General features: G+C 40.3%; 1 protein-coding gene across 7 annotated transcripts in view; it reads right to left on the reverse strand.

Annotated features, from left to right (window-relative positions):
• Positions 1-1,317: 1,317 nt before the first annotated feature.
• The window catches only part of LOC117587998 (brain tumor protein), a 29,062-nt gene continuing 18,812 nt past the window's right edge, over positions 1,318-11,567 (reverse strand). For 6 of the 7 annotated variants that reach the window (XM_034279013.1, XM_034279015.1, XM_034279012.1 and 3 more), the window contains exons 3-4: positions 7,925-11,192; positions 1,318-1,842 (exon numbers count right to left, since the gene is read on the reverse strand). In XM_034279013.1, coding sequence (XP_034134904.1) covers positions 1,772-1,842; positions 7,925-11,144 — 3,291 coding nt within the window. In that variant the 5' untranslated portion in view covers positions 11,145-11,192 and the 3' untranslated portion in view covers positions 1,318-1,771. Of the gene's footprint in view, positions 1,843-7,210; positions 11,193-11,567 lie in introns of those variants that run through there. The other variant, XM_034279018.1, reaches the window with a different exon arrangement.

Consider the following 11,567-nt stretch of genomic DNA (forward strand, 5'->3'; position numbering starts at 1 on the left):
AGTTAATGAGTTTATAACGTTCACATTCAATTACATCGTATTCGATTTAGTTACGATTAATGATTACAATACACTTTACTTTGGTTTTTTCTGTTCTTTTCGAATTCGACTTCAAATCTAGTGGATTACAAAAACAAAACAGCTTTGTGGTTATCGAAAAATAGAAAGTTGATCAATTTAAATGCTTCGTCTTGAGAGAGTTCTTAAAACTGTGCTTGGTTTTGAGTTGGTAGGATGGATCCTGTACAAAATTGACTGACTGACTGACTGACTGACTGACTGAATGATTCAATGAGTGAGTGAGTGAGTGGGTTATTTGAGGAGGGTCTGAGCTGATCCTGGCAGTAAGTAGGTTTGAGTGTGTCAGTACAAACATGAACCATCTACATAATTCTGTATGTATGAGGTTAAATCTTTGTAGCCATATTAGAAACAGTATATAGCATATAGTATGCATTTGGTGGGCGTGTATATCGTTTTCTTCTTTTCTTTTTTTTCATATTTTTTTTTCATTTCTTTCAACACAAAAATGTAACAATTTCCTCTTTCGAAACAGCTGAGAATGGCGCCTGACAAAGTCTCTCTATTTTATATAATATATATATAATTATGCATATATGATTAAAAATGCCAACCCTCAATGATATACATTATTTGCATGTCAGTCCATATTTTCCACATTCTTATCCTTTCCTTTAACATGTTTTTTGTTTCTTATATTTTGTTGCTTGTATTTTCTTAAGTTTAAAACAAAAATTTGAGCGAAATCTACGAGTTTCAACTGAACGATTTGTGAAAACAATTAACCACAGGGAAAACAAATATTTCTTTATATAGTTCAGAGTATAAAAAGTTTTGGTTTTGGTTTTGGTTTATCCATTAATAATATTTGTTCATGTTTATGTCTATGTTTATGGTATATATGTATGTAAAAGCGAATTTAAGCAACACCCTGTATTCTCTTGGTTTTTGTTTTATATTTTAGTTCCACTTTCAAATTCAACTTGGCTTAGCAGAGACTTTTAAATTCAAATTCAAATTGCGTTCAAGGGGGGAATACATATATATTGTACGTATCAAAAACTAATTCTTAGTCAAAAAATATATAAACGTTAGCTAAAACATAATTACACACATATGTAGGTATGTATGTATGTACATATATGTATTTTGTATATAAAGAAAACTTAATTGTAACGACATTTAACATTAGATTGGTGTTCTCTATTTTCGTTTCATATTTTTGGTTTAGTTTTTTTTCGTTCACACTTATTATTGATTAATATTAATAATATAATAATTATAAAAATACATATACATATATGGTATGTGTGTATGTATGTAAATGTGTATGCATGATGACTAGATGATGGTTCCATGATCGGCGTAGTTGCACTATATAGATAGCTATTTGTAACACTAGAAATCTATCTCGAATGCGTATGCGTGTGACTATGATTAAATGAGCTAACATTTATGCATCTTATGTGTGTTTTTATCCTCCTCTGTGTGACTGTGTGTGTGTGTGTGTGTGTGTGCGGTTCGACCGTAGAGACTCATTTACACTAATTGGAAATACTTTTTGAGTCCCGAAATTGATTTAAATTAATTGCATAACGAAATGTGTCCAATGCGTGTAATGTAATCCTTTCCTTCATTACATATGTGGATCGGATCTCCTTTCTCAAACAAGAAATTCAACATAGCAAAAAGGAAAATGGGGGAATGCTTTATAATAATATACATAGAGTTAGATAGATTTCTCCTCTATTCAAATGAAATGCTGTATTCTGTCTGCCAAGCTTTGGGTGCTGATGATGTCGTGGTTTTTGCTGTGCAACACTGCAAAAAAACAAATGGGGTACAAAAATTAAAGTCAATGGTCTAACAACAAAACGGAAACTAAACCAACGAATTGGAAACATAAATTCAATTCTACGCACAGTCTCTTATGGGATTCCTGTGTTTTCCACCTTGAAAATCATCATAAATAAATAAAAATTAAAAATGAATTGTTGTTTCATTTGAAATCCCTTATTTAGTTATTGCATTTTCCATTGCCCATTTGGTTCTCATTTATAGTTTCATTAACTCTTGCCTTAAATTCCTAACAATTGTTTTTATATTATTTTTGAAATGCGTTGCTTTGCTTTTAAAAATTACAAAAATGCTTGGGATATGAATTGTTTTATGGTTTTTCTTTTTTTTGGTATTTTGGTATTTTTTTAGTCTTCAATAGGAAGAATAAGCAGCTAACAACAAACAGTTAATATGCCTTGTGTATACGCACTACATTTATCGGTTATATGTATATAAATATTGTATTTTGCAGCTAGAAAAATTAGCGAAAATATTTATACATTTTATATATTTATATTTGGTTTGTGGTTGTGGATGTCTTGCGCGTTTAGAGTTCAAGTCTAGGGATTCTATTCAGTTGAGAGTGAAAGATCAGTTTTTTATGTAAAATCAGTTTTTCATAGTTTTTCTTTCCGTAGTTTAAACAAGTGCAGTGTGGAAAAGCGGAAACGGAAAAGATCGGTTTAGAAAAATTCCCTAAAAGAGTCTCATATTCATTTTTATTTCACATAAGAGTTGTTTTTTTTTGTTTTTTTTTATTTTTTAGTGTTTACGTTTACGTTTTCGAAGCAGTCTAAGATTTTGTTGTTTTCGAGTGTTGAAAAAGTGTTAAGTTCTCTACTAAATTGGTTTTTTAGCCTTTAAACACACACATAATTTTTTTTAGATATATATAATGTATATATTATGTATACTGTTTATAACTTACGGCTTACATATATTTATGTAGCAGAAGGAGCCTACTAGAGTGTAAATGTATTACAGATGGAGAGGGCCCGCGTGTACGGGCATCAACTTCAACTTTCTTGATTCTTTATATAGTAGCAACATTATAAATATATATATATATATATATATATATGTATGTATATATGTATATGCATGTATATGTGTATAATTTGTTGTGTAAATGTTTTCAATTCGTGTATAAAATCAGTCATAGTCAATTATTTGTTTTCTTTTGGTTTTTTTAGTGTTTTATCAATTATGTTTATGTTGTGATTGTGGATTGTGGTGGAAAATGATCGCCAAATGAGGGTAATGTCTAGATCTGCATACAGATTAATAGATAAATGATAGGGAGGCGATAGAACAATCCTTTTCTTTTCAATATTACAAACAGACACTACTCATGAATGCATATTGAACATACATAAATTGATATATGATCTATGAATATTTATAAATGTATGTTTTATGTTGTATGGTATTACCTACATATATTCTGTTAAAACACTTTGACGGACTATTATAATTAAAATTGGACTTACAGAAAACTGTTTGGGGCTGCCTTGAACATCGATCGTGACTGCCCCAAGCATAGACACGCATATAATCAATTGGTTATTCTGTTAGATAGACAGATCTGTTATATACTAAATAGTGTTTAAGCATTTCTCGAGTGGTTCCTTTATGCATATAGTCTCTAATAATATTTAAAAACACTTCTACGAAGCCAGTTTGAATTTCAATTTACTTTTTGGTTTTAGTTTTCTTTTCATTAGTTCGCTGCTGCTCTGACGTCGGTCGATACCCAAGAATTTTTATACAAAATTTAAATTCCATACAAACATGCTCAACAACGCCCGACGAATGCCTTTGATTTATGTTTCATTTTCCTTAATAACATTTATCAAAAATATAAACTACAATTAAAATGATTTCTTTTGTTTTTCTGATTTAGATATGACATACAAACATATATATATATATATGTACATGTGTATGGATACACGTACTTGCATAGTATAAGTACATAAACCTATCCCCTAGGTTCTTGTTATCCATATAACTTGTGCCTGGCAGTCGAAAAAAGACAGAGAGAGACGACCAGTTCTCAGGGGGAGGGTACTGATCTGGTTTTGATTTCGATTTAGCTTCGATTCCATTCAACATTCATATAGAGCTCCTAACAATCACAAAAATAATAGTCGTAATAGTGGTACATACATATTTCCCTCGTACATACATATTTTAGTGATTTCCAACACTAGCATGCCATTGCCATAAAACAACACTTACACTTAGCTCTAATCAAAATATTCCTTCCTAGATCGGTGATCCTGCCCTTCATTTCCTACTGGTGGTGTTTTCACTTTACTTTACTTTTCTTTTCGAATTCCCATTCTGTTCTTTTTTTCTTCTCCTGTTTTTGGGGCGGGAGATATGAGACCTTTCCCCAAAAAACTAATCACAAATGGCCAACTACATATACTATATAGGTAATGTTAACGTATACATATACATAAATCGGTTTACATATATGTATGTATGTAGAGACACTTTATATATGTTCGTGTATATGTATATTTAGGGTAGAGCACAGTTAGTTGGCGGTATAAAACGTTTATCGATTCGAATTGATCAGAAATAAAATTGCATAGATTACTGTACCATATATGTATTTATGTAGTTATTTTTTGAAAGCTCACTGTGCTATAGCTGCACGATCTAGCTTATACATACATATACATATGTATACATATGTACATAAATATGATTCCTGTGTGTGTGTTTTTTGACCAATTTTCGCATATAGAGAAAGATTTATATTTAAAAAAAATGTTTTGTTTCGGCTTTCCTTATGTTTTCTTTTGTTGTTGTTGCACAGTCTATTAGATTCTCAATTCATCAAATGTTTTATCAACATACATTCATCATATATAAATATGTATATATATCCATATGAGGTTTACATATTTTATAGCACTACTAGAGTTAGGGTAGAGCAGAAAGAGAGGCTCTCATCAGCAGGGGTGTAGGTGTACAACAAACTATAAAAATCAACTAAAAAATAAATAAAATCATATCAAAACTACTAAATAAAGCAAACACAAGTTAGGGTTTTTTTTTTGTATCAGAATATAATATAAAATCTTTAATGTTTCTCGATTTTTGTTTTTATTTTTTGTTTGTGGCATTTGTTGGATTGTGTGTGTGTACTTCTTGAAGACAACGTTTTACAACAATTTGTGGAGCAGAGAGCCAAGGTTAAATACTATAATTATATTGTATTTGTATTTGTATTTGTGTGTGTGTTGGTGTGTGGTTGTTTTTCATAACATTTAAAAACCTAATAATAATGAATAATAATAATTGATAAACATAAAAACAAGTTTACGCAAGCACAAAATACAAATAAAAGTCCTCGCCGGAATCGGTCTCTATGCCTGTCTATCCAAATTGCTAATTAATAAATACAGTTAAATAGTTTTTGCATTCGCATTTACAGTACTACAAAATCAGCCACGTAAGGTTGATGGCCCATTAGGCCATAATAAATACCATCAATTAGCAGTTTTTCCTTTTCTTTTTCTTTCGTTTTTCATTTAACAATTTGTATATAAAAAAATTTCAACAGTTTTTTAGTTTTTTGTTTTTTTTTGTGGTTTTGTTTTTTGGTTGTCAAGTAAAAAGGTTTTTTGTTTTCACACAGAAAATGTACAATACTTTCGTTTGCCCCTCCGTTGCATCATCATTGCATCGTCGTCGTTACAGCTACATACATCAATACATCATTACATCTTCGTTACACAGAGAACTACAAATTATATTGTTCGTAAATAATAATAATCTCACTTAATAAATACACACAAAAATAAATCATAGAAAAACCCAAAAAAAATAATACACTAAGAAAAGTGTTTTTCAAAACAAACAACGAAAGCACTAGCTCTAGCATAGTTAAATAAGTAATACAAAGGTATGCATAATCATTATATTCAAGAAGTCTAATACCTGCTTATGTGTGTGTGTGTGTGTGTGTGTGTGTCGGGTGTGTGTCATGGGGCGGGATCTTTTGAGGCTGCTCTGGGCTACAGGGACTCTAAGCAGAACCAACAAAAATAAAGGGAGATTAATTACTTTAAGAATTACAAAATAAACATTTTTTAAATGCTGTTCCTGTTAATGTTGCGTTTGTAGTCTCAAAAGGTTCTGTTCCTTACATAATTCCCCCCTGCTCGTCTAATTAATTAATGATTATTTAACTAACACTTAGAGAACACTTTAGTTAGCAAAAGTAAATGCCTTAAATGGATACAGTGCGTGTCGCCAGCATAAGGAGGAGTCACACACTGTTGGGCGGGCTCTCGAAAGAGAACAAAAATGTAACGTAACGTAAAGAAAGGTAACGAACGAAACGTAAAGTAACGTAACATAACGTTACATGACGTAACGTAACAACGTAGCGAAGCTGATGAATGTTTTTGTTTCCTTTCCGTTCCTCCTCTTTCTTACTTTCTTTTTAATAATTATTAAAATATTTGAGATTTTCGTTTGTTTCATTCTTCAAGTGTTAGCCTACATACTCGTATCGTATGTATTGCAATTTATGTATATAGGGGGACACATATTCATATGTGTGTTGTATACCTAGTTGTATAATTATAGTAGTTATTAATGTTAAGTCTTCTGCGCTGATTGCCAACTTTCACTTTCAGTTAAATGTATTTGTTACTTTACAATTGATTTATGTCAAGTTGCTTCGAAAATGCCACTAGCTTGCGGATTAATTTAATTCGAAATTGCGCAAATTGCGGCTGGAAATAAGCAAATGTTCCTCGTAAAGGGTAATACATATTTGTTCTCATAAATAAAGGATCAACAATTATGAGCACGATTTAGACTGACTTGATGTCAGTTTTTTTAGTTTGTGAATTCTCAAATTAAGAAACGGCAAAGATTTGTGTTGGCTGGTATTGGTTAAGATAATTTGTTGTGTGTTGTGATTTAATAAAACAATGGAATAAAAAACATAAAACGTAAAACATAAAACGTAAAGCTAGGCGAGTATAAAAAATGAATTCAGTTGTGTGTCGCGGTTGGGGTTCATGGTTGGTCATGTGGTTTTCGTATAAAGGTAGCAAACATTTCTTAAGCAATAGGTTTTTTGCATAAATAATCAGTAATCAGTAATAGTATAATCAAAAAATAATTTATAAACATAAAAACAGTTGTATAATATTATATAATATGTATAAAATGTTTATGCAATCAAAGAATAATAATAACAAACAATCTGCGCAGTGATACATCTAGAATTACAATCATTTATCAATTAATTACGCTCGATGCGCAGTCACATATTACTCGACTCGACTCCTTCCTTCTTCTTCTTCGACTATCGATCGTCGTTAAATTTATTTTTTATTCTTTTTTTTTAATTTTATTTTTAATCTATTTTTTCTCTTGCTTCTGCCATAGTTTTTGCAACGAACATGAGAAAGTGGAGGGACTTCTTCTGGTATTATTATTATTTATATAAAAATTCTTATTTTGCGGTTTGCTCTTGTTTTCTTTTTGTTTTTATCCTGTTCGGACTTGCGCACGTGAGAGAGAGACAGTGGGTGAGCAGGGGTAGATATAGAAGGGGGAGGGGGACACGATCCGACTTGAACATGAACATGAAGACATACACATATCATAAACAAATACACACAAAAAGTAAAAACTAGGCTTAACAGTGGTAAATATATATGTATATAAAAATAAAACAAAATTCAACAATAATTTAAAAGGTAATAAAAATCGTTCCAACAGTGTGCGTTTGCGTGTTATACAGTTACTGAGCGAGTTATACAGAGCGGAGCGGGCCTAATGCTCGCTACCCTAGCATTTGAGAGACAGAGACAGAGATAGACAGAGAGAGAGTAGAGTCATGGGACATGGGAAAGTTGAGAAGGAGACAGGTGGCAGGTAAGAGAGTGGTGGGGAGAGTGACCGCGCAAGTCAGACTACTGAGAGAGTGTGTGTGAGAGAGAGACGCACAGGCACAGATCCTCTTCCGCTTGTGACTGCGGTTTATGGTTGCGGATGTGGATGTGTCGAGCGAGTGTTTACATACCCACGGGCGCCAGCTGCACGTAGCGATAGATGTACAGGCGATAGTCCTTGCTGGCCAGCACCACGCTGCCATCGTCCATGAGCGCCACGTCGAAGCACTGGGCATGCTTCACCTTCGACTCGAGGGCCGATATCAGCTGCCCGTCCTGCGTGAAGATGGTCAGGTTAAAGTTGTTGTGGTTGTCCGCGATGAGGATCTCGCCATTCGAGTTGATGCCCACGCCGATGGGGTAGTTGGTGATGCCCTCACCGCCAATCTGGCGCAGATACTGGCCCTCATAGTTGAACACCTTGACGCAGTGCGCCCGATTGTCGCTGATGAAAATCTCCTGCTTGTCGTTGACGACCACGCCGTTGGGGAACTCCAGGTGCTTGGAGCAGCCAAACTTGTGCAGCACATTGCCGTTCTGATCGAATATGATGACGCGCATCACCTTGCACTCCACGACGATGATCCGTCCCTTGTTGTCCACCGTAACGCCGCGCGGATGCTGCAGGATTGTAGCTCCAAACTTGCGCACGAACTGTCCGTATTGATTGTAGATCTGTATCTGGTGTGTGGGCGATCGCTCCGTCACGATAATGTCGCCAGAGTTGCGTACCACGGCCACGCGGTTGGGGTACAGCAGCTGCGAGTCCCGCTTGCCGCACTCCCCGAACTGGAACTTGAAGCGTCCCTCCTTGTCGAAGATCTGAATGCGATGGTTGTTGGTGTCAGCCACAATGATGTCGTTCTGTGCGTTCACCGCCACGCCACTGGGCTCCGTGAACTGTCCCTCCAACACGCCAAACTCTCCGAACTTGCAGTGGTAAATCATTTTCTGTCGCTTGATCTGCGACTTGGGCGGGTAGATGGTGGCCGAGAGCAGCTTGTTGGTCAGATCCAGCAGGGACTCTGAGCTCACGGCACTGCCACCACCCACCACACCACCGTTACCAGATGAAAGACTGGACAGCTGGCTGGCGAATGCGTCCACCACGGCAGAGCTGGCACCGCTGCCAGCACCCACAGACGAGAAGAGATTGTCGCTGCCTCCGTTGCTCCACTTTTCGTATGGATTGTAGTGGGCCACGGTGCTGGCGCCCGATCCAGATCCGCTGCTGCCACTGTAGCCGCCCCGCTTGGGCAGAAGCTCGCCAAAGTGCTGCTCCACGGACAGAGCGTTGCGCTCCCGGCCACTCAGCAGCAGGCTGCTGCCATTCGTGTACGCTCCCCCACCGACGGAGCTGCTTTCGAGCAGCCCACCGCTGAGGCCCAAGCCGAGGCCGTGCAGCGTGGATTGGGTCTGCTGCAGCTGGTGCTGCTGCTGCTGCTGTGCCTGGTGCAGCTGTTGATGATGGTGATGCTGATGGGCACCCGACTGATGGTGACTGTGGCTGCCAGCGCTACTGGCGCTGCTGTTGCTAGCGCTCTGTGTGGGCCGAGCAATGGGCGGCTGCTTGCCGTGACTGTTGCTGGTCTGGCTGACGGCGCCGTGGCCGCCATCGGAGCTGCTGGCACGGATGTAGCCAAAAGTGTTGCGTACGCCGGCCTGGATCGATTGGTAGTTGGACATGAACTCCATCTCGAAGGGCAGCTGCATATCTTGGATGGCTGTCTGCAGATGCTGCTCCAGGGACTTGCGCAGCAGCAGGGCCTCCGCCAGCATAGCGGAGGGTGGAGCGGGCGAGCGCTCCACTGCCTCGCATGTGGCCAGACCCTTGTCGATCAGATCCCGTGAGCGCTGCAGCCACGCATTGTTGCTGTTGTTCTTGGCCGAATAGAGAGACTCGAGCTCCTTCAGCAGCTCCGTCTTGCGCTCGTCCAGCATGGAGGCGAAGAACTGATGCGTCTCGTTGAGCTCATTGTGCGCCTTCTGATACTGGAGCTTAACCTTGGTCAGATTTTGATCGGAATTGCCGGCTATGGCCACGATCTCCCCGATCTTGCCACGCATGTCCGCGAGGAGCGTTTGCAGGGCCGTCTCGTTCGCTGCGGAAGCTGCTGTGGCAGCCGCCGTAGCCAGGGCTGGTGACTGCACATTTTCCAACTCATGCAGGCCGGTGGAGTGCTCCAGGACGATGCACTCCTTGCACACCAGAATGCAGCAGGTGCGGCAGCTGAACTTGAGCAGCTCCTGCTTGTGGCGCGGACAAAAGAGCTGCCGCTGCTGGTGCACAGAGCTATAGATGCTCTCCTGTTGATGTTGTTGCTGTTGCTGTTGCTGTTGCTGGTGTTGCTGCTGTTGCTGCTGTTGCTGCTGCTGATGATCCTGGGAGTTGGCCTGAGCGGCGGCAGCAAGAACGATTTTGGACAGCTGCGACATGGGCTGGGTGGGCAGTAGCTGCTGCTGCTGTTGCTGTTGCTGCTGCTGTTGCTGCTGTTGTTGTTGCTGCTGCTGGGAGTCAAGCTGTTGCTGCTGTTGCAGCATCATGGTCAGGGAGCTGGCGTACTTGAAGTCATTGGAGGCCGGGTTGTTGCTGGGCGGGCTGACAGCCAGCGGCAGGTTCGTGGCAGTCGCATCGAACCCTTTAATGAGGCACACATTGTGGCCGTTGAAGCAGTGCATGAACTCGTGGGCAGTCACACAGTTTGCGCACAGAAAGCTCTGGCAGTCAAAGCATTTGGCCACCGCGTCGCTGCACTTGCTCTTGCAGGCGGTGCAACGGGGCGGGGAGCTGCCGTTGTTGTTGCCACTGCCGTTGCTGCTGCCGTTGGATGTGTTGGAGGAGGCGCCACCATTGCTGGAGCTGCCTTTGCCGGCGCCCACGACCAGACTGCTGATGCCTGAGGTGCTGCCGCTGACGGAGCTTTGAAGATTGCTGCCAATGACGCCGGGTCCGTTCGAGGATACATTGTTGGCGCTGATGACGCTACTGCTGGTGCTGCCGCACCCGCTCAGGCCGCTGGTCGATGAGCTGGATGAGGACGATGACGAGGAGCTCGACGAGGATGAGGACGAGCAGGAGGACGAGCTGGCCGACGAGCTGGACGAGACGGAGGCCGATATGGGATGATGGCCATTGATGACGGTCACATCCGATCGTGTCTTGCCACCGACACTGCTGCTGCTGCCGACGCTGGTGTACTCGTCGCTGCAGATCGCTGAGTCGCTTGCCGGTGGCGATGAGCCGCTCAGGGTGAGCGGTGAGTCTGATAGATAGCCGGCGTGCTCGTACGACTCAATCGAGTTCGCGCCGCCCCGCATCGAGTCCAACGATGGTGTCGGCGAGGACGCCATCTTTGTGTAATTGCCTACGTTGGCTTCGTTTCCAGTAAGGAGTAACAGCTGTGCGGGGGAAGAGTGCAAGAAAGAGAGAGAAATAGAGAACGTGAGCTTTCGTACGGTAAAAATATAAATTTACACTTCAGACACTGCGCTCTCTTTCCACAGCTCCAGCGCAGAGTTGAGTGACCAAGAGTCTGCCGCTGCCCAGGGACCACTTTGTCTACATAATTTGTCGGTAATTGTCATCTCTAACAAAACACCACCCCACCCCACGCAGCTGTGGCTACTTTGAAGACGACTCCCCTCGTCAACTATCGCCCCCAATTACGAACACGCCAATGGGAAGGACCATTCAAATTATTGAAGTAAGCAAAATGAAGCTGTACCCGGAAGAAATCAACCCCCCCCCCCCCCCCCCCCCCCCCCCCCCCCCCC

This window comes from Drosophila guanche, unplaced genomic scaffold (genome assembly GCF_900245975.1).
Source record: "Drosophila guanche unplaced genomic scaffold, DGUA_6, whole genome shotgun sequence".
In the NCBI taxonomy this organism is placed as follows: Eukaryota; Metazoa; Arthropoda; class Insecta; order Diptera; family Drosophilidae; genus Drosophila; species Drosophila guanche.